Here is a 23,335-nt window from a genome sequence, read left to right as displayed (position 1 = left end):
AAAGAACTCAATTGACGAGGAATAAGAAGTGTGAGCACATACTATGATAGGATTTGAGAGATATACACATAATTCTGTAAGGGCACTGAGGGTATGCATGTTAACTAGGCAGAAGGGGAAGCTGTGGTGGGAAAAAGTAATATTTGAGCTAAATTTTGAAGGAGAAATTGGAAGTTCTTAAGAAAGGAAGGTATGGGAATAACAGCCCATTTCTCTACACTGACACTACCTTCTCATTTGCAAATTGTCTTCAGTATGTAGTTTAAAAAACTTGTTTTTAACCTTCAAATCTAGTTTTCGCGAAAGAATATTTATTGAGTTCCTGTATGCCATGCATTGAGATAGGAACCAAGGGTACAAAGATTCAGTGCTTGCCGCTAAAGAAGCTTAAAGTTTACAGTATTTTGTTTGTTTGTTTTTTGTTGTTTGTTTTAGATGGAGTCTCACTCTGTAGCCCAGGCTGGAGTGCAGTGGCACCGTCTTGGTTCACTGCAACCTCTGCCTCCCGGGTCCTGGTTCAAGCGATTCTCCTGCCTCAGCCTCCCAAGTAGGTGGGATTACAGGCACATGCCACCATGCCCAGCTAATTTTTGAAGTTTTAGTAGAGATGGGGTTTTGCCATTTTGGCCAGGCTGGTCTTGACCTCCTGACCTTGTTATCCATTCACCACGGCCTCCAAAAGTGCTGGATTACAGGCGTGAGCCACCATGCCAGGCAACATGTTTGTTGAGAGTCTCCTGAGGCATCCCTGAGCTACACATGTATCTTAGTTCAGAAAACGAACACAGACAAGAAGAATTACAGAATGGAACTGTACATTTCATTCTCCATATCCTAACCATATTCATTTTGAGATTAAAAACATGGTAATATTGGAAATACAGCAAGGTTGACTTAAATTCACCTCTCATACCACCAGAAAGCAGAATAAATTTGTACCTTAGATGACTTCAGATTGTTCTGTAACAAAAAAAACGCTGGCAAATTCCTTTAGCTTTGAAATGCATTAATTGCCACAGTGACTATAAGAGGCATGAAAGGAGAAATTAGGGAAACCTTGGCCTTCTGGACCTGAGCCCAAAGGTGAAGCCAGGCGAAACAGTGAAAAAAAGCAACAAGTGCAGAGGTGTGAAGGTCAGCTTGCAGCTGCATTCAAGATTCAAATCTTGGCCTCATTACTTACTAACAGGATGATCTTGAATAAGCTATTTCACTTCTCTGCATTTAAGTCTCTGTATCTATCAAATGAGGAATAAAAACTGTACTCAATCTCAAAGTGTTATATTAAATGAGTTAATATAAGTAAATCAAAACAGGACCCAACTCATACAAAGTCTAAATGTATTAGCTGCTATCTTAGTCCACTTGGGCTACTGTAACAAAATAGCATGCACTGGTGACTTATAAACAACAGAAATTTATTTCTCATAGTTATGGAAGCTAGGATTTGGTGTCTGAGAGCATGCTTTCTGGTTCATAGATAATGCCTTGTGTCCTCACATGATGGAAGGGGCGAAAGAGCTCTCCGGAGCCTCTTTAATAAGCATAAAAACCTCTTTCATGGGGGCTCTGCCCTCATGACCTAATCACTTCCCAAAGGCCTCACCACATAATACCATCACCTTGGGGTTAGTATTTCAAAATATAAATTCAGGAGGCACAAACATTTAGACCATAGCAGCTGTCATTATTGTTACTATTGCTGCATATCAAGTATCACGGTCCTTTTCCTAGTCTGTAGTTATCAGTCTAGTCTGGCACTTTGGCAGAAAAATTAGAAATGTCCACCAAAGAGAAGCCACAAGATATCTTTCATTTGAATAAATATATATTCACTTATTCAGCTAATGTTGATTAATCACTTATTGTATGAAAGATAATACTACATGTTGAGCAAGTTATGTAAACTTTGTTTTCTCTTAAAACATATTAGTAACTGCTTTATAGTATGGTTATAAAGAGTAAAGTACATAGAACCATACCATACCACACCTGGCATGTAGAAGTTGCTCAGTAAATGTGTTTACATCATCTGTTTTCCCTGATAGGTGTATAATAATAACTAAGATATGGTCCCTCTTATAAGAACTTACCTTCACTCTGACCTCTTCATTTCCCCTGACTCCCTTCACCATGTGATTTCCCCGTGCTTTTGTGTTGTTATTACATTGCACTGCATTGCTTGGGTTGTATTGTGTACTGATTTTCTCTCTGCTTTTGTACAACTGTCTTATCTTGCATTAACTACTTAGTTTTTGAATTTTCAAGTTTAAGCAGTAATCTAATAATGAAAATATAGTATTTTACACATGTGGTTGAATTTCATAGAATTTGTTCACCCACCTTCCTCAGCTTCATTAAAAAAAAAAAGATTCTTCCAAAGATGTATAACTCATACTCCCCTAGCTTCATCATTCTAAAAGACAGGCAAACTAACATTAATAAACATGAATAATTGATTCTTGGTAGCCCTTAACCCCACCAGCTCCACTATAGGAACAAAGAAATCCACCCCAAAGTCTCCCCAAGATTACACATTGCAGAAGAAAAGATTAGTGAACCTAAAGACAAAGCAAACTACAAAACTACTACAAGAAAGCTTGGGGGAAATTCTTCAGGGCATTGGATTTGGCAACGATTTCTTGGATATGACATCAAAAGTACATGTAGCAAAATCAAAAACAAGCAAATTGGGACTACATCACACTGAAAAACTTCTGGGTATCAACAGCATGAAAAGGCAACCTAAAGAATAGAAGAAAATAATTGCAAATCATACATCTGAAAAGTGGTTACTATTCAGAATATATAAGGAACTTCTACAACTCAACAGCAACAAAAACCAAACAACTCTAAAAATGAGCAAAAGACTTCAATAAACATTTATCAATGAAAAGGTATATAAATGGCCACTAAGCATATAAAAAGACACCAACATCACTAACCATTAGGGAAATGCAAATCAAAACCACAATGAGATATCACCTCACACTCATCAGGATGGCCACTATCCAAAATTTTTATGCACTGTGTTGTGAATGTTGCCATTATGGAAAAAGTATGATGGTTCCTCAAAAAAAATTTTTTTTAAATACCATGTGGTACAGCATTCTCACTTTTGGGTATATATCCAGAAGAATTCCGAGCAAGATCTTAAAGAGATCTTTGCACATTATTCACAATAGCCAACAGGTGGAAGCAACTCAAATGTCTGTCAATAGATTAATAGATAAAGAAAATGTGGTATAATACACACAATGAAATATACAGCATTAGGAAGGAAATCTTTCCACATGCTACAACATAGATGAAGCTTGAGGACATTACACAAAGTGAAATAAGCAAAATAAGCAGTCACAGAAGGACAAATACTGTGTCATGCCACTCATATGAGGTATCTAAAGTAGTCAAAGTTATAGAAACAAAGTAGAAAGAAGGTTACCAAGGGCTGGGGGATATGGGGAGGAGGAATTAGTATTTAGTGGGTATAGAGTTTCAGTCTTGTAAGATGAAAAAGTTCTAGAGATCTGTTGCATAACAATGTAAATTAACATTACTGAACTACATACTTAAAATGTTTAAAATGGTAAATACAATGTTATATGCTGTTACAACAACAACAACAAAATCCTACAACCAAATACTGTTTTAGACTTACACAATGTGAAATAATTAATCACCAGAAGGCCTGCATTCTAAAAAATCTTAAAGGAAGAAGTACTTCAAATAGAATGAAAATGATATCAGATGGAAATCTAGAAAAATGAAGAACACTAGAAATGGCAAATATGTAGGTAAATATAAATTTCCTTATTTTAAAAAATCCTTTCAAAGACAAATGACTATATATTATGTGCTTTATAACATGTAGAAGTAAATGTATGACAACAATAACTCCAAGACTAGGAGGGAAGACACGAAGATATAAAATTCTAATACTATACACAAAGTGACATATTACTTGAAAGTAGATCATGATAAAGATATTGTTGTGGGTTGAATTGTGCCCTCAAAACATATGTGTAAGTCCTAAGCTTGGTACCTGTGAATATGTCCTTATTTGGAAATAGGGGGTTTGCAAATGTAATCAAGTTAAGATGTAGTATATTGGATTAGGATGAACTTTATCCAGTGACTGATGTCTTTATAATACCAGGTAAATTTGAGCACACAAACACAACACAGAGGGAAAATGGCCACATAAAGCCACAAAGACATAAGGGGAAACACCATGTGAATACAGAAGCAAAGACTGGAATGACACATCTATAAGCCAAGAGACACCAGGGATTGCAGGCAACCACTAGATGCTAGCAGAGAAGGCTCAAACAGATTCTCCTTCGGGGCCTCCAATAGAAACCAACCTTGCCAATACATTAATTACAGATCTATAGCCTCCGGAACAGTGAGAGAATAAATTTGTTGTTTGAAGCCACCCAGTTTGTGGTACTTTCTAAAGACAGCCTTAGGAAACTACATGTGTGCTATATGTGCTAAAGCAATCATTACAGTTTTTTAAAAGAATTACAACTAGTAGAAAGCCAAAGGAGATGAAATAGAAAAAAATTCAACTAGTCCAAAAAAAGGCAGAAGGAAATGTAGAACAGATAGGACAAACAGAAAGCTGATAGATTTAAACTCTAGAATATAAAAATCATATTAAACATAAATGGTCTAAACGCCCCCCCCATGAAAAGCCAGAAATTGCCTATTTAGACAAAAAACAAAATCCAGCTATATACTGCCTAAAAAAAACCTGCATTAAATCTAAAGACTCAAATAGGTTAAAAGGATAGAGAAAGCTGTGTTGTGTTAACACTAATGAAAAGAAAGTTATCGGAGTGGCTACAGTGATATCAAACAGGCCAGGCACAGTGGCTCATGACTGTAATCCCAGAACTTTAGGAGGCCAAGGCAGGAGGATTACTTGATCCCAGGAGTTCAAGACTAACCTAGGCAACATAGTGATATCCCGTTTCTACCAAAAAAAAAAAAGTTACCTGGGCATAGCGGCCTGTAGTCCCAGCTACTCAGGAGGCTAAGGCAGGAGGATCACTTGCCAGAAGGTCAAGGCTACAGTGAGCCATGACAGTGCCATTGCATACCAGCCTTGGTGACAGAGTGAGACTCTGATTCAAAGGAAGGAAGGACGGAAGGGAGGGAGGGGGAGGATTTCAAAACAAAGAATATTACCAAAGAATAAGGAGGGTATTTCACAATGATACTGGGATCAATTCATCCTAAGTGTTTATTCATATAATAATGGAGCTTGAAAATAACGTGAAGCAAGAGCTCACAGAACTGAAAAGAGAAACAGAAAATCCCCATAATGGTTGGAGATTTCAATACCCTTCTCTCAATATCAATAAAACAAGTTGGTGGAAATTAAGAAAGGATAAAGGGCATGAGACAATTTGTGTTAATTGATGTTTTTAGAATTCTTGGCACAACAGCAGAGTATACATTCTTTGCAGGTACACGTGGACCACTTACCAAGATGGACCAGAATCTACTTTATAAACCGCAATAAGCTTAAAAGGATTCAAATCATACAAAGTATATTTTCTGACCAGAATGGAACTGAATTGGAAACCAATAGCAAAATGGTACCTGGAAAATTGGAACTATTTGAAACTAACACACTTCTAAATCATCCACAGGCTAAAGAGCAAAGCAAAGTGAAAATAGGGAGTCTTTTGAACTGAATTAACGCACAATATTTAAAAATCTATAGGATACAGTTACAGCATTCCTTGGAAATTTGTAGTACTAAGCACATATGTTAGAGAGAAAAAAGATCTCAAATCAATTACCTCAGCTGTGTTCTTAAGAAATGAGAAAAAGAGGAGCAACTCAAATCCTAGATTAGAATAAGAAAAGAAATAATATAGAACAGAGGGGGAAAAAACAAACAGAAAACAGAAACCAAAATGTGGTTATTTGAGTTTTTCAAAAACGCTTGGCGCATTGGCTTACGCCTGTAATTCCAGCACTTTGGGAGGCCGAGGCAGGTGGATCATGAGGTCAGGAGTGCGAAACCAGCCTGGCCAACATGGTGAAACCCCGTCTCTACTAAAACTACAAAAATTAGCCATGCATGGTGGTGGGCGCCTGTAATCCTAGCTACTCCAGAGGCTAAGGCAGGAGACTTGCTTGACCCCGGGAGGTGGAGGTTGCAGTGAGCCGAGATCGTGCCACTGTACTCCCATCTGGGCAACAGAGCAAGATAGTCTTGGAAAAAAAATAATAATAATAAACAATTATCAGATCAGCCATAAAAAAGGGAAGATATAAATGACCAATATCAAGAGAGAGGTGTTTCACCAGATTCTACAGATGTTAAAGTAATAATAAGAGAATATTTTTGAAAAATTAAAGCCAATAAACTTGAGAACTTAGGTGAAATAAATAAATGAATATTTGATTTTGTTTTGTGAAGATTTGTGAAGTTCACTCAAAAAGAAATAGATAATTAGGGTAGCCATATATCTACCATGAGTACTGAATTTGTAGTTAAATCCTCCCTACAAGGAAAACTCAGATCCGGAAGTTTTCACTGGTAAATTCTACCAAATATGTAAGGAAGAAATAACACCAATATGAGTAAAACTCTCCAAAAAAATTGAATAGGAGGGAACATTTGCCAAGTCATTCAATAAATCCAGCAATATCCTGATCTCAAAGCCAGATAAAAACATTTTCAGGCAAAAAACTACAGCCTAATACTCCTCATGAACATCCATACAAAAACTTTTGACAAACTTTCAGCAAACCAAGTACAAAAATATATATAAAGAATAGTACCTCATGGCCAAGCGGGGCTTATTCCAGGATTGCAAAATTGATTTAACATTTAAAACATCACTCAATATTTTTTGTTCTGCGAAACCCACAGCAGGAGTAACCCCACAAGTGACAGCAGGGTAATTTCCACAAGGGAGTGTTCCGAGTCATCCTGAGACTGGGCTGGTTGGGATTCAAAGAAAGAAGCACTAAACACCAGGGTAATCAGTCCAAAACATTTATTAGGGGAACTTTTATATGCATGAACTGCAGCGATCCTCACCACAAACAGCAAGAAAAAAGGATAGAAGTTACAAGAGGATTAGGATATGGAGTTTATATAAGGGCTTAAGGAATTTGGCTCAGGGCCACGGCCAGTTCATTTTAGTGTTTTGGGCAACAAACTAGATAACTTTATCAGTGCCTGGAAATTAAGGTCTTGGTTTGGATTCAAGCCTGCTGGGAAAAATCCACAGCTGGCCAGGTCACACAGCAGTCAAGGTGCTCTGTGATTTTCGGTCAGGACACGGAAAGACGGCTGGGGAACCTGGAGGCCCTACACAATATATTTCACTATATTAACAGACTAAACAAGGAAAAAAACATGATCATCTGAATAGATACGGAAAAAAGCATTTGACAAAATCCAACATCTGTTCCTGATAAAAACTCCCAGCATAAGAAGGAAAAGAAGGGAACATCCTTATAATTTTGAAGAGCATTTACAAAAAAACCTGTAACTAACATGACAATGGTGGGAAACTGAATGACTCCCCGCTAAGATCAGGAAAAGTGCAAGAATGTGTTTTACTGCTTCTAGTCAACACTGTATGGGAGAGTCTAGCCAGACTGGAAAAGAAGAAATAAAATTATCTATGTAATTTTTAAAATCCTATTTAATTTAGCAAGGTTGTAGGTTATAAGATAAATTGTAACAGATAAGCAATTAACAATAAGACCAGGCAATTTGTCCATTTTGACTAAATTGTTCAACACATTGGGTTAAAGTTGTTTATAATATCCCCTTCTTATCCTGTTAATGTGTGTCGAATTCGTATTAATGTCCCTTCTTTCAGTCCGAAAAGATTTAGTTGGTTGGTCTCTTTTTCTTTTGATTAGTCTTATTAGGACTTACAAATTTTAATATTTTCAAAGAATCACAGTTTGTTTTTTCTCTGCTGTTTTTGTCTTTTCTCTTTATTTCCACTCTTACGTTTATTCCTTCCTCTTTGACTTCCTTTTTGCTTAGTTTTTTTTTTTTTTTTTTTTTTTTTTTGGTTGATTTTGCCCTTGATTCTAGGGCATAGGTCTTAGTCATTGGATGTAGTCATTACTTCTAAGATGTTGCTCAGTGGAATGTCCAAAGTCTTCACCCAATCTCTGTAACTTGGAAATATTTACATTTCAAATATTTGAATTTAAATATTTAAATATTCAAAAATACACTATCTTCTCAGCATCAGACAGCTTCTGAAATTTCACTTCAGCTCTTCCAGTCTTTCAGCTGTTGCTGTCCATTGGGTTCTTCAGGTCTTATCACATGCATGTGCTGTTATAATTAATGTCAGCCAAAGATTTGAGGGGATTTTGTTAGACAGATTTTGTAGCTCCCTCCCCTCTCCCTGTGGCTCCCTTTTCAAGGTTCCTGCCCCAATTTCCAGTGGATCTGGCATTTTCAAACTTCAACTTCTGAGATTTCTAGAATGGGAAGAATGCTGCTTTATACTGGTACTCTATTCCCCATGTACTGCCCAGACCAATGCCCTCATGAATAAAGGCTGGACAAATGTGGATCTTACCCAGTATTTTTCCCTTCTTTCAAGAATTGTATACCCTCCTGTGTTTTCAAGCTATTTTGGTTGCTGTCCAGGGTCTTCTAAAAGAATCTCTTTTTTGTCCAACGTTTATAATTGTTATTTGCAATAGGGTCTGTCCAACATAAGCTACTGTGCCATTTCCAGAAGCCAGAAGTCCCTCTTTTATTTATTATCTTTGAGAAATATGGAATCTTCCTGGATCAACTATTTTCAGCAGATTCATGCATCATTTAAGTCAGAGCCATATCCCAAGAATTTTTTTGGGGGGACAGAGGATTTTATAGACAGTCCAGGTAAGAGATAATAGGTAGCAGCAATAAAGGTAGTAACAAGCGGTCAGGTTCCATTTTCTTTTATTTGGATTAACTACTTTATGTGCCAATATTCTGTTACAGAGTTCAGACAAGCTGTACGAAGCTAAATCATCGCTTCTCTTTTGGCATTTCTCAAAATTTTTAAAATCAAAAGAATTGCACATTTTTAGAAATAGAGAGAAAAATATGCTTTGACAAATTGTTATTTCCTATTTCCAAAAGGAGCTTATGGTTTTCTGGTGCAAGCATCATAGACATTGAAGATTTCTGGCTACATTTCTGTCCCTTCTCTTCCATGCATAGCCCAAGTTTGGCTAAATTGTTTGACATAAATTTTCATAGGTGCTGTGTAAAGAATTGCTGAAAGAAAGATGAGTGGAATCTGTGAGAATAAAGAGTCATCTCCAGTGCACATTTGACAGATGATTCATGTAAAGAATATCTAGGAAGAAAATAAATAGATGTTCATAATTGATTAGCCCGCAGGGAGTAATGTATATGAACTTAAGTTTCTGGCTTGTGCAACAAGATGAATGGTGCTGCCAAGCCCTGAGACAGGAAACAGTAGATGCCTAGATAGGAGAAGGGAAAACATGTGATTTTTAGCTTTGGATTATGAGATGTCCTTGAGTTTTTGATTAGGAGTCACCTAACTAATTTCCATCTGCAGTATTGCCTCCATTTTTTTGCTGCACCATATGAATTTTATCAAAGTGTAATTATGAATTATTTAACTCCCATTTTTAATAACCAACATTTCCCAGAAAATAAAGCAAACAAAAGGGAGCAAATTCTTAGTCTGGCTTTTTTTTTTTTTTTTAACCTTTTCAACCTTATTGCCTATTATTCTCTACAAGACCGTGGTTTTATAGTTTCTACATAATTAGGAAACACAGTTATAGAGAAGCCCTAGTGAAATTCCACTCAGGCAAAGGTAGTGAACAGAATATTGTGATTTGTTTGCTCAAAACCTTGAGATGAAAAGTAAAGTGAGTAAAGAAATAGTAGATGGCTCGGTGCAGTGGCCAAACCTGTAATCTCTGTACTGTGGGAGCCAGAGGCGGGTGGATCACCTGAGGTCAGGAGTTCAAGACCAGCCTGGCCAACATGGTGAAACCCTGTGCCTACTAAAAAATTAGCCAGGCGTGGTGGCACACCCCTGTAATCCCAGCTACTCCAGAAGCTGAGGCAGGAGAATTGCTTGAACCAGGGAGGCAGAAGTTGCAATGAACTGAGATGAGGCCATTGTATTCCAGCCTGGGTGACAAGAGTGAAACTCTGTCAAAAAAAAAAAAAAAAAGACTAGGAATTTTCCTTCTTGTACATTTTTATGAAAATAAGTCTTTCTATTTGTGCAAGTTTAGAAACTGCAATTACAGACTTCTTGGCCCTATGGAGCCTAATGGTCAAGCAACCGTGCAATGGATACAGTGTAAAAAGTATCTGTACAATGCAACACTTTATCACGTGCTCAGAAATTTGAGAGGATGAGAATAATTAAGATTTCTGATATGTGTTATGATCATGTATTTTTTTATTACAGTGAGCTGTGCGTTTTTTGGCACAATGTTTACCTGCTAATTTTAATAGACTTAAGATAAAATTCAATCACAGGCATTTTTCCCTTTTATTAGGTTAACTAGTCCAAGCGAGCTGAGCAAAGGTTGCAGGGAGCCCCAGCATGGCTGAGAAAGACCTGCTGAGGCATCCACTGGCTACTGGGAGGAGAGCATTAGATGTACCTTCTTAACAGCACTGTCCAATAGAAATATAATGCAAGCCACGTATATAATTTTAAATTTTCTAGTAGTTATATTTAAAAAGCAAGAAGAAGATGACTTCCACCCAACCCTGCTTTCAAATAAGCAGTACACTGGAGGACAATAGGAATCCTCAGAAAAATAACCTCCAGCTCTGAGGTGCTGATTATGGTAGGACAAGCAATACAGATCCAAACACGGCACAGGGAACTTAAGTTCCAAGAGAGAGAAAAAAATCGATAAAGCCAAGAAATAGCTCCCCTTTGACTTATTTTTAACCTGAGTACCCATCTATGCCAAGAGCTGTGCCGTTTTCGTATATCCCATGCCAAGATCTTAAGTAGGCTCTACTGACCAGAAGTTAAGAAACGTGCCCGAGGTAGGTTTTCGATGGAAGAGGCAGAATGAGAGTCACCCAACTTATACCTCAAAATTTCACAATTTCTACAAGCTCTGTCCTGGGAGACAAGGGTAGGTGAAATGAGCACCCTCTGCACCAGATAAACAAACCTCAACGCTTAGCCGCCCGACACCTCCTCGGACCGGAAGTCTCTCAGCAGGAAGCCGCTCCAGGCGCAACCTCCGTCCGGCAGTCCAATTAGCAGCCGCGACCCAGTGCCCGCCCAGGCCGAGTCACGTGTCAGCCAAAGATGGCTGCGCTCAGGCGAGTAGAGCTGTAGTGACCTCCGGCGTGGCTGCGGAAGACCTGAGGAGGCACCCACAGGCTAGTGGGAGGAGAGCATAAGGTACTGGTATTCCGGGGGAGGGGGTGCAGTAAATGTCCCTGTGTCAAGAGAAGCACCGTACGGTGACGCTAGCCACCAGCAGCGCTGCGCATAAATGAGGGCAAGTAGAAGTGGACTTGGCCCTATGGTGCTGTCTCTTCCTTTCCGCTCTAGAAGGAAGGCTCTCATATTTAAATTAACCCAATCGAAGGGAAAAACACCTGAGATTGAATTTAATCCCAGATTTACTGGCAATTCACAGGGTGACCACGGCCAAATTTAATTTTCAGAGGCCCCACTTTACCCATCTCTCAGATAGGCCCCACATTGCCTGTATCTCTCAGAGCTCTCCCAAGAATGACATGAGATAGCTAACACAAAAATCTTTAGAAATATTTGTAGTTTTAACAGGCGCCGTTGTCTTTGATAGGTATTTGTTATTAATATCGGAGACAAAATGCCCCGCAGGAGCTGCCCAGTCAGGACTTCTACTGAATGAAGGGTGACTCAACATACACAGTGTAGAAATGGATATTTCACAGCACTTTAAACCTCACCAATATGCAGAAAAAAGTAGTGATACCATTGAGCAGAATATGTTAGGGAAATCAGTTATTTCTGAACATATACATTTATGTGTGTGTATATGCATATATTGCTATCAGTACAATATATACATACTGAATTTGATTACATATATATTCCACCATCCCATACACAAAATCATTCAGAGCTCCTGTACAGCAGGGATTGTCTGTCATTTTAGTGTAGCCAAGGCCCTCAAAAATTGGACTCCCAAAAACCTAGACCTAAATTTCTAATTTACTTATTAGGTTAAGTCTAGAGATATGTCAGTGTATTCAGCATTTCCAAATGACCTCTTATCAATATAAAACAGGTAGCAATAAATATTTAAACGAGTGCCTGTAATGTTGTAGCAGATGAGAAAATCTGGTTTCATAAAACCATATTTTCTTTGTTGTTATCCCTGAACTTTTGGTTTTCTTTTTTTTTTTTTTGAGAGGAGTCTTGCTCTGTTGCTCAGGCTGGAGTGCAGTGGAGCAATCTCGGCTCACTGCAACAGCTGCCTCCTAGGTTCAAGTGATTCCCCTGCCTCAGCCTCCTGAGTTGCCAGGATTACAGGCGAGCACCACTACACCTGGCTAATTTTTGTATTTTCAGTAGAGATGGGGTTTCACCATATTGGTCAGGCTGGTCTCGGACTCCTAACCTTGTGATCCGCCCGCCTAGGCCTCTCAAAGTGCTGGGATTACAAGCCAGAGCCACTGTGCCTGGCCTTTGTTTTTCTTAACTGTTACCCTGAAACCTGTTTAATGAGCCAAATCTTTAGTATAAAACTCATCATTCACCATTCTCCCACTTTTAATTAACATTTTCACCCTAACTAGTGCACACATCAACAAACTACTGGTATGTAGGCCGGCCATATGCAGCCTATAGCTTGCCTCTGTACAGTCACCCAGTTAAGAATGATTTTTATGTTTTTATAGAGTTGTTTTTTTTTTTTTTTAAAGAATATTCAACAAAGGCTATGTTACCTGCAAAACCTACCATATTTACATCTGGCCCTTGAAAGTTTGCTGACTCCTGATCTCAGATATACCTATAAATGAAATAAGTTTTTTATGTTTAGCACTATTTGTGAATTGTTTAGGAAATAGTTTTAAGGATTATGAAGATATTCTGTGTTTCCTAAAAGCTTTATGTATTGCTTTTCATGTTCTGGTTTCTGTTTCACTTAATTTTTTTTTTCATATTTGCAATGATTTTTTTCAAGTTATTAGTTCTACAGTATTTTTAGTCTTCAGAAGGTTTTTACATTTTTTTCTATAAAATCTTGAGGAATTATATTTCATTTTTTAAGGCTCAAAATGGAAAATTATGAATCCAATAACCAGGAAAACATTTTTGAACTCGTAAACAGAAAAATTAACCAGCTTCCAGAAGCAGAAAGGTAAGAACTCTTCTTAATTTAAAAATACCTTTTATCAGGTAGATTTTCACCAGATTCATGATATCAGATTCATCTGGTATGAGTATAAACATGTAATGTCAGGAGGAAGTTGCCCTTTTCTTGCCTGGATGAGAGCATTTAACCATTTTGCTCAACATCACATAGCTAATTGTGGAAGTTGAGGTGGGAACTCATGTCTTTGGACATTATGTAATTGTATGATTTGAGTTTTTCCATTAGGCTTGGAGTATAGTAAAATGTAAACATTTATGGACCAATTTAAATAACAAAACTTTAAAATAACTTTTAAAATGTCTTTTTTTTCCAGTTCATTCTGTCATTATGGTTGCCATTCCGAGTATCATGGAACACACATAGCAAGATAGAGAATGTCAGAGAAATGAGATCATGGCTAAAGATCTTTAAGATATTATTAAAGAGGGCCGGGCATGGTGGCTCACGACTGTACTTGCAGCACTGGGAGGCCGAGGTGGGCAGATCACCTGAGGTCAGGAGTTCAAGATCAGCCTGGCCAACATGGCAAAACCCTGTCTCTACTAAAAGTACAAAAATTAGCCAGGTGTGGTGGCAGGTGTCTGTAATCCCAGCTACTCAGGAGGCTGAGGCAGGAGAGTTGCTTGAACTCAGGAGGTGGAGGTTGCAGTGAGCCAAGATAGCACTGTTGTACTCCAGCCTGCATGACAAGAGCAAGACTCCATCTCAAAAAAAAAAAAAAAAAGTATTATTAAAGAGAAAAATCAATGTAGGGAACATACTGATCTTTGCCAGGCAACTTCAGTGTACTTTGGTCTCTCTGACTATAAAAAGATGAAAAGGCCACCTGGGAAGGAGAGAGGGACAGTATCTTAAGTAGAGGAGATGGCATATGCCTAGCCACAAGATAGCCAAGGCTTGTGGTACTTGAGTAACCATTGTTTCTGAAGTACTAAGGAAGTGGGCATAAGAACCAGGAAGAGTTTTGAGCAGGGGAGTGATGTTAACATTTCTAAATAATATTCCAGCTGCTTTCAGGAAAGCAGATTTGAGGAAGGAGAGAAAGGAAATAGACCAGTAGAAAAAACAGCATAGTAATCCTGGTGAGTGGAGATCGTAGGGCTGGTGACAGTTGACATGAAAAGAGCATGGATTTAAAATACATTTTGGAAGCATAATCTTGCTATCTTTGGGAATAAAAACTGAACAAATTCCAATCTTGCTGCCACTTATTATATATCTTAATATAAATCAAGACCAGTAGTGTTCAGAACAAGGATCTCTGAAGGGAAGAAAAAAAAAGGCCAGTAGTAAGAACTTGGTAAGATTCGTCCCCCTCCCCACCCGGCAACTCCACTCCCTTGTTTTCCTAAGGCAACAGAAAAACTTTTAAAGCAAAAAGGAACTATGTCCATGTTTCCAGGCCAGCAAGATAGGGAAAGAGAGAAAGACTGACAAAAGAGTAAGGCAGGCACAGTGGCTCACACCTGTAATCCCAGCACTTTTGGGAGGCTGAGGCAGGCTGATCACTTGAGGTCAGGAGTTCAAGACCAGCCTGGCCAACATGGTGAAACCCTGTCTCTACTAAAAATACAAAAATTAGCCAGGTGTGGGGGTACATGCCTGTAGTCCAGGTGTGGAGAAGCTGAGACACGAGAATAGTTTGAAGTCGGGAGGCAGAGGTTGCAGTTAGCTGAGATCGTGCCACCATACACCAGCCTGGGTGACAGAGTGAGACTGTCTCAAAAATAAATAAATAAATAAATAGTAAAAATAAAAGTAAGAAAATAAAGTGGAGCACGGAAAAAAAAAAAAAAAAAAAAGTAGATGGTAGCAGCTTTGAAGAGAATAAAGCAGGCTGTCACTAGGACCTTTATCAAATTAGAAAGAATACCTGGAACTGCAAAGTAAAATTTAGAGGCAATAAATGCTTTCAATTATTGGCATCTAAACTGGGCAGATGACAGTGTCCTGTTATCTTTGCCTTGTTCCTATTTTTTCTCTTCATTTCCATTTTATCTTCTAAGTTTAAATCCTCATTCCTTCTTGGATTATTAATTAGGTATTTAACAGTTACTTGGTATGTCCTTCAGTGTATGGAGCTTTCTTATTATCAAAAACTTCATTTTCTGACCTACAGAATGCTTTCATATGCATGTTTGTCATTAAATTTGGACTATTTCATGTCTATTTCTTGTGTATATCTCTAAGTTTAAATCCTCATTCCTTCTTGGATTATTAATTAGGTATTTAACAGTTACTTGGTATGTCCTTCAGTGTATGGAGCTTTCTTACTATCAAAAACTTCATTTTCTGACCTACAGAATGCTTTCATATGCATGTTTGTCATTAAATTTGGACTATTTCATGTCTATTTCTTGTGTATATCTTATCAAAAAGTCATGAGTTTTTAGTTGGTATAGGCACTTTTTTTTGGAAAACTGGCAAGGGGCTGCTAGATAACAATTTTGTGCTAATTTTTAATTAAAAATTTTTTTAGCCATGGGAAAAATCTGCTTGGGAGATAGCAAAGTTTGCTATGCAGATTTCACTTGTACTACTATTTATTTGTATATATAACATATTTGTAAACAAATGGATTTATATATAATGTATATATTTTATATACATTATATATGCATATAGGCAAATTATTTACCTGAGCATTGGTTTTTAAAATGGGGATAATATACATTTGACATGATTGTTATGATGAAGTAATATTTTAGAGAAGTGTTAAAAGTTTTTTATTCCCCCAACCCCCACAAAAAGCATAGGCTTTTCACATTTACATGTTTTTTGTGTTTGGTAGGTTCTCCAGGCTGTCATCACTAATTATAATCTATGTACTCTTAAGTTCCTGAACAGCCACCATTACCATTTTGATAGACTTCTGTTATATCTCAAGTTTACGTTATGTTTCTTCTCCAGGAATAGTCAACTATGTAAACCTTGAAGGTAGAAGATAATTTTTTGTGCCTTTAGCACTAAGTCTGCTGCATACAGTGGGGTTCTCAGTAAGTGATAAGCATCATGATAACTGCAAAGTGACAGATAAAAAAGCAATACCTTATACAATGTAAGAAGCTTAGAGTTCCTAGAAAAGCTATTTTAAGATGAATGTGAACCACAGAAGTTAGAGGGTTTACTGTGCAGCTACTTTGGCTAGTTAAGAGTAATGAAAATTTTAAGATTGACTGTCTTGTGGATGGCAATGTAATGCAAGCAGTAAAATGGCTAAGTGGTAGTCTCACAAGTTTGGAGTCAGTATTTTCAATATTCAATAATCATGTTAGGCATTACTTTTTCCCAAAACCAAAGAATGCATAGGACATAGGTTAAAAATTCATATATACCTTGACTTAAAATCCAGTTCTACCAGTATCTCAAAACATCAGTTTATTGCTCATCAATGGGTTTTAACGAAGTACCTAGCATAGGGTATTACTTAAATGTTAGTACTCCCAATCCTGACACTAAGGTTTCAGGGAAGAGTGAAAGAAAACACATCAACTCCACATTATTGAACATCTTCTGTGTCAGGTTGAATACATCTTTGTATCCATTGATCCATTGTCTTCCAGTTGTTTAAAGACAAGTGTGGGAGCCTGACATGTACATCAGTGGTTACGTAAGATAGTACTGTCTTGTAATGCATTGTGCTAGAGGGGTAAGTATTAAATATCATAGGAGCTCAGAGGAGAGGCACCTACTGGCTGCTGGGAGAAGAGCAAAAACTTATATATAAAACAACTTTTTTTATGATTTCAGTTCTATAAGGGATAGATGTATCCAGTTATTGTATTCCCAAAGTCCCATTAAGTTCTGTAACAGATGTCAGAATCGGGAAAGCTCATATACACAGTAAGGCAAATAAAAAGTTCATTCTTCTCACTCTTTCAGGAATCTACTTGAAAATGGATCAGTTTATGTTGGATTAAATGCTGCTCTCTGTGGCCTCATAGGAAACAGTCTTTTTCGACGTGTCTTGAATGTGACAAAGGCTCGTATAGTTTCTACCTTACCAATGGCAGTGGTCCCTTTCTTTACAACACAAGTAACTTACAGAGGTTTTGTAGATATTCCTTTGATAACAGGTAAATTCTAGTTCACTGTCACCAAACAGTTTGCCTTAGTCATACTTATTAAGTACCTGTATGCTATAATGCAGTGTTTAAATAAGATTAAATCTTGCTAGCCTCTCTATGTGGTAAATAATTCATATTAGCGTGGTCTACCAACCAAGATGCACCAATACAGCAGTTCTAAGCTTTTTTTTTTTTTTTTTAAATTGAGACAGAATTTTGTTCTTGTTGCCTGGAGGCTGGGCTGGAGTGCCCTGGATCTCAGCTCACTGCAACCTCCACCTCCTGGGTTCAAGTGTTTCTCCTGTGTCAGCCTCCCAGGTAGCTGGGATTACAGGCGCCCGCCACAACAGCCGGCTAATTTTTTGTATTTTTAGTAGAGACAGCGTTTCACCATGTTGGCCAGGCTGGTCTCAAACTCCTGACCTCAGGTGATCCACCCGCCTCAGCCTTCCAAAGTGCTGGGATCACAGGTGTGAGCCACTGCACCCGGCAATACTTTCCTTAACATATCTTTCTGACAGTGCTCATTTACAGTAAGAAATACTTGGAAATCCATATATGAAAATTATATGTATGGAAATATTATATATATATAAAACGTTGGCTACCTTAGATTTTTTTAATTTACATTTTATAAGGCAGTTCCTTAAAGGGAAAAATATTTTTTGGAGAATCAGACTATATAGTAAATCCCTTAAAGCACTAAATGCATATACAATGTTTATCAAATGCATGGAGACTTGATTTACTTTTGAAAATTTACCATGTGTGCTGAACGCTTTGAGTATAGTTAATCAATCACGAAAAATCTTTTGATTAATGATTTCAAATAAAAATATTACCATGGGTGCTAGGGAAGGCAGTCCATTTAAATTTTACTTTAAGTACTGCTCCAAATTTGTTTAAATTGTATGAGTGTTTTAATTCCCATGATCAGTGGAAAGAATGTCTATGATCAAGGGAGACCTACTGCCCATTGAATTGTACAGATGAGTGAAAATATTAGCCCAAGTCTGCTGATACAAAACAAGTGCAGAAAGCTAGGACCAGCCCAAACCAAGAGATTATATCTAAGTTCAGAACAAATTAGAGAATTTTTTTTCCTAAGATAGTTTTATCAATCATTCCTAGCTATTTTAAGCTACTCATAGAAGTAATTATACCTTTTAACATGCTTTGTAGAACTGCATTTGGTTATGTTGCCTGAAAAATGTCTGTAATACATAGAAGAGGATCTTACATTCTCTAACTCATATTTGCTTGACTATCATGACCTTCATTTCCAGAACTAATTTATTTCCTAGGTGATATGAATTGCGAAACCTGTACCGCAACACGTAGTGGACTGGTTGGTCTTCTTGCTGGTGGTCTATACCCTGTTTTCTTAGCTTTACCTATAAATGGTAGCCTAGCAGCCAGGTAAGACTGTTTTCTCATGATCAATGAAAACCTTTTTATAATATGTGATTACCTATAAAAGTCACAACTTAAAGCAGCAAATATATTTTCTGTTTTTAAGGCATTTAGGCCAAAGGAAGTGTTACCCTCTTGATTAGAAGTTAGCAAGACATATGTTTTTCTTATAATCAAATTTTACTTCTCAAGAATTTCAAACAGTTCTACTTGGTGTGTAGTTCAGGCTATTAGCCTTACTTTGTGTACTGAATACTAAACTAACTACAAAGCTGCAAACAGCTTTGAAACCTATATCATACAAACAATTTTCTTGGATGAGTTTGATGAACACTTGCAATAAAGGAAAATTCCATCAGAAAATGTCTAGCTGTTATATTAGTAGTCTTCTACTCTAAAATAATTCTGGTTATTCTCTGTTGAACTCTTGCATTAGCGATTTACAATATAGCCTTGAAGCAAAGTAGATAAAGAAACAAAAGAAAACAGTTTTTGGGATTACTAGACACTGAAGACTTTTACCTTAATCTCTAGTTTTATCATAAGACTTCCAGGACTCATATATATCATAGATAGATAGGTTTGCCACTTGATACAACAATCTTATATAACTATCTCAATGTTTTCTTACAGGTATGAAACAGCTCTGTTACCAAACAAAGGGAACATCTTAAGTTACTGGCTTAGAGTTTCTAAGCCTGTCTTTAGAAAGATGTTATTTCCTATTCTGCTGCAGACTGTGTTTTCAGCATACCTTGGGTCTAAACAATATCAACTATTTATAAAGGCCCTTCACTTACCTGAACCTGGCCAAGAAAATCACTGATTTTAAACAAATATGTACACAAAAATAAAATAGTAAAAACAGTTTATGTATAATGTTATTCATCAACATATAATTCTGGGACCTACAACAAAGGCTACACAGGGCAACAAAAGTGTAAATCTAAATAAAAGCTACCCACTTAAACAAGTTTAACTTTACTAGTCTGCCCAATATTGTCTCTTGTACCTTGCTTGCTCTACTTTTAGGCATTGAGTTTGGTAACACAAGAAAAAAAAATTATATAGTATTTTACACTGAAGACTTCATAATGCCAAACAGGAATAAAAATTTAAAAAAAAAAAAAAGTATAAATACACTATACCAAATGTTACTTATAATTCACTTTCTCAATTCAAATTATTATTAATCCATAAATTCTTAGAACTGATTTAACAACCTTCCTCAGAGGATCAGTCATCTTCTTGAATCATTCAGGCTCAGCTTCAGCTATTATGATATAGACCTAGCTATTTAGAGTCACCTTATTTGGAAAGCTTTATTAAAATGTTTAGGTAGCCTTTCAAGCTTCCACTTATTTAGAATCACAAAATTAATCTCTCTGACCCTCAATGAAATACCCTAGTTGATTCATATCCTACGATCATTTAAATTTTTGTGTGCTTTCTTCTGTTCTAACGTTTCTCATCCTAGTTCTCTAAACCATTTTCTTTTGTGACAGCAACTGAATCAGCATTGTCCAACAAAGCTTTCTGTGATGATGGAAATACTTTATATCTGCACTGTATGTTAGCCACTAGCCTATGTACTTGCTGGGCACCTCAAATGTGGCTAGTGCAACTGAATAACTGAGTTTTAAATTTTAATCCATTTTAAATTTTCAGCCATGTGACTAATGGTTACAGTATTGGACACCATAGATCTAAATTAACACTTTCTTATGAAGCAAGCTAATCATCACAGAAAAGTTCCAAACAAAATTTTAAGTGGCATCCAAGATTATTCATGAAGCTCTTAACTATTACTTAATGGCATACCTGTTAAGTAATCTTACGCTACTTAAAATTACATATAATAATTTAGAAAAGGCATCTTTGTGAGTGAAACAGGCCTTTAGCTTCTGTTTAAAGAAAAATATAAAGCAGTGCTACAACAGATGAAAAACTCAAGTGAAATTAACAAAATACAATGTTTTTCAGAAAGCAAAGATGAATTTTTCTTTCAACAGGCACATAAAATGTATTATCTACCAAACTTATTTATATAAGAAATGATCTCAATTATGAGGCAGAAGAATCTATATGCACAAAAGAGACTGAAAGGAAGCATGCCAAAATGTTTACTGTGGATATTCTACGGCTTATAGAGTTATAGGGTAATTTTTCATTTCTTCTTGATTCCTTTCTGGATATTCTCAGTTTTCTATAAAAAATATGCTTTGCTTTCACAACTAGGGAAAGAAAGATATATAGATATATTAACATTTAAAGGGCAAAACAATATAGCTATTGATTTTACAAGCTAAAATATCAAGATGAAAAGCTCCAACTCCAAATCATCCATACCTACATTCTGTCACTTTAAGGCAGAGTTCTACTCATCACAGTGAAAAAACAATGAATTAAAAGTAACTTCTGATGTTAACCCAACTACAGTGTTAGACTCCTTAATACAGAATGGTGTAATCAACTTAGATAATTCAAAGCCCAATGATATAACTAAGTTCTTTGATAACTGAGCACAAAGTTTCATTCCTTATCCTTAAACATACCTAGCCTAATTACTCTCTAGCATAATACCATTTATAAATGGGGATGAGTTTACAATGGTTTCTGTACCTAAAAAGTATTTCTAATCTCTGTCGTCTGCCACATATTTTTAAATTATCGTTTCAATTAGTAGAAATGGGCAACATAAACAATAAAGCATGTTAAGTCTGTTGCTACAAATTTACTTTGCCAGAATTTTTGTTTGGAGGGCAGGTTATCTGAATTACTTAAGGGCATTTAGTCATTTGTAGCTAACACCTGAAGTAAACTACCCTCAATCAATTTTTAATATTTCAGTCCAGTTCCAGTAGACAAACTATTTAAATCTTTTATAATTTACTTTGTGTAGTTATTTGGCTTTAAATAAAAAGAGGGCTCACGTTAAATTAATACATTAATATATTTTATAAAGCCCAAACTATAGTACACTAAGAGCCAGAGGGGTCTAGGAAACTGACCTCAGTGGGTAAACAGCAAAGACAAAATTTGAAGGCAGACATTAAAGGAAGTTGAGCTAAATAAAATTCAAATCAGTATATTAACAGAACTACACAAATATTTAAAACACAGTAACTATACTTTTCAATTAGTTCACTGTGAAAACAGCAAAATATCTTTTCAGTCAACAAAAATTATAGGGTATTATAAGACAATAAAGAGTGACTGGTGTTGAGTGATTACTGAGGCTACACATAAAGGTACTGAAATTCAAATGTGAAAAATACTGTGCTGGCCAAACATAACACTACAAATTTCTAATGGAAGAATTCCCGTTTTTGATCCCCAGCTTTGATGGTAAGTAAATTTAAAAAACAGCAAAAAATTTAAACATTGAGGAGAGTCTGGGAGAAAAAAGCACTTACAAATGTCATACTACCAATTAAACTTTCAAGAGTCATCAGATTATTTAGCTTTAAAATGTTACTAAATCAGTGAGACCTTAACTACACATTCAAAATGCTGAACTAGGAATCACATATTAAAAAGATGACTCATAATTACCCAGTCTGTTCTATCAAAGTAGTAGTTAAGGTCACCAAATAACGTTGGTGCCTTTGGTTCTGGAATTATAACCAGCTGCACTATAAGGAACATCAGCACTTAAGTTTTAATTAAGACAGTGGGAATACTTGTTGCCTGGCTTCACAGGCAATGAACACGCTTAAAGTTATTAGAAACTGACTCGTTTTAGTAAATTTTGAATAATATAATAACCAGCTGTTTATTATGAAGTAACAGCCTGTCTCCTACCCAAATTCCTCTTCTATCATCTGCACATTTCCCAAATGAGTAAGGTAAAATGACTCAATCTAAACCAGGTGAAGTAATGTATTAACATAATCCAACAAAAATGAAATAAAACAATCCAGAGTTTTAAGTGTTTTTTCACACTTGTAATAAACTGAAAAAATATTTCAATTAGGTAAAACAACCATATGCCACAAAAAAGCCACTCCCATCATCCAGAATACTAAAGCCCTTATACAACACTAGATAAAGTTTTATATAAAACAGTAGAAACTAGCATACCATTAATTAGAAACCTCAAAAAAAAAAAAAAAAAAAAAAAAAAAAAAAAAAAAAAAAAAAAAAAAATAAAAAAAAAAAACAAAAAAAACAAAAAAAAAAAAACAGTGTTGAGTACTTAAGAGAAAGCTCAAGAAGCCAAAACCTCAGAATCTACACATCCTGGTTGTTAACCTAAATTGCAATTAACTACCCACACATTTAATAATAATCAACTTTTTCAAAGATATACAAATCAATGCAGCTATTTAAAAGGACTACTCATAGTTCAGAACTTTACATAAACTTTCATATTCTACTCAGCAGGGTGTCTGTACTCCAAATTAGCTCTCATGTTCAGGAAATAAACACAAACTCATAGGCCTTGTGATCACTGATGGCCTGCT

At 36.4% G+C, this 23,335-nt stretch overlaps 1 protein-coding gene and 1 long non-coding RNA gene across 6 annotated transcripts; one reads left to right on the top strand and one right to left on the bottom strand.

Moving 5' to 3' along the window:
• Positions 1-7,007: 7,007 nt before the first annotated feature.
• LOC108290754 lies at positions 7,008-11,134 on the bottom strand. The gene is made up of 2 exons (XR_001819700.2): positions 11,030-11,134; positions 7,008-9,356 (listed from the first exon to the last, which is right to left on the bottom strand). It is a non-coding gene; the product is annotated as an uncharacterized LOC108290754 (long non-coding RNA).
• A 150-nt stretch (positions 11,135-11,284) lies between these two features.
• TMEM126A (transmembrane protein 126A) lies at positions 11,285-19,737 on the top strand. 5 transcript variants are annotated; one of them, XM_017510700.2, is made up of 6 exons: positions 11,295-11,420; positions 12,935-13,017; positions 13,285-13,374; positions 17,272-17,465; positions 18,743-18,875; positions 19,503-19,737. In XM_017510700.2, the coding sequence occupies exons 3-6, from the start codon at positions 13,292-13,294 to the stop codon at positions 19,693-19,695; spliced, it is 603 nt and encodes a 200-aa protein (XP_017366189.1). In that variant the 5' UTR covers positions 11,295-11,420; positions 12,935-13,017; positions 13,285-13,291; the 3' UTR covers positions 19,696-19,737. The 5 variants fall into 5 exon arrangements, with proteins under 5 accessions (XP_017366191.1, XP_017366194.1, XP_017366189.1 ...); XM_017510704.2 differs by having other exon boundaries at positions 11,301-11,420; positions 18,761-18,875; XM_017510702.2 differs by lacking the exon at positions 12,935-13,017 and having other exon boundaries at positions 11,285-11,420.
• Positions 19,738-23,335: the final 3,598 nt, after the last annotated feature.

The sequence above is a fragment of the Cebus imitator genome, unplaced genomic scaffold (assembly GCF_001604975.1).
Source record: "Cebus imitator isolate Cc_AM_T3 unplaced genomic scaffold, Cebus_imitator-1.0 Scaffold442, whole genome shotgun sequence".
Lineage (NCBI taxonomy): Eukaryota > Metazoa > Chordata > Mammalia > Primates > Cebidae > Cebus > Cebus imitator.
Note: the sequence above shows the minus strand (reverse complement) of the source record. Positions and strands in the feature narration are given on the sequence as shown.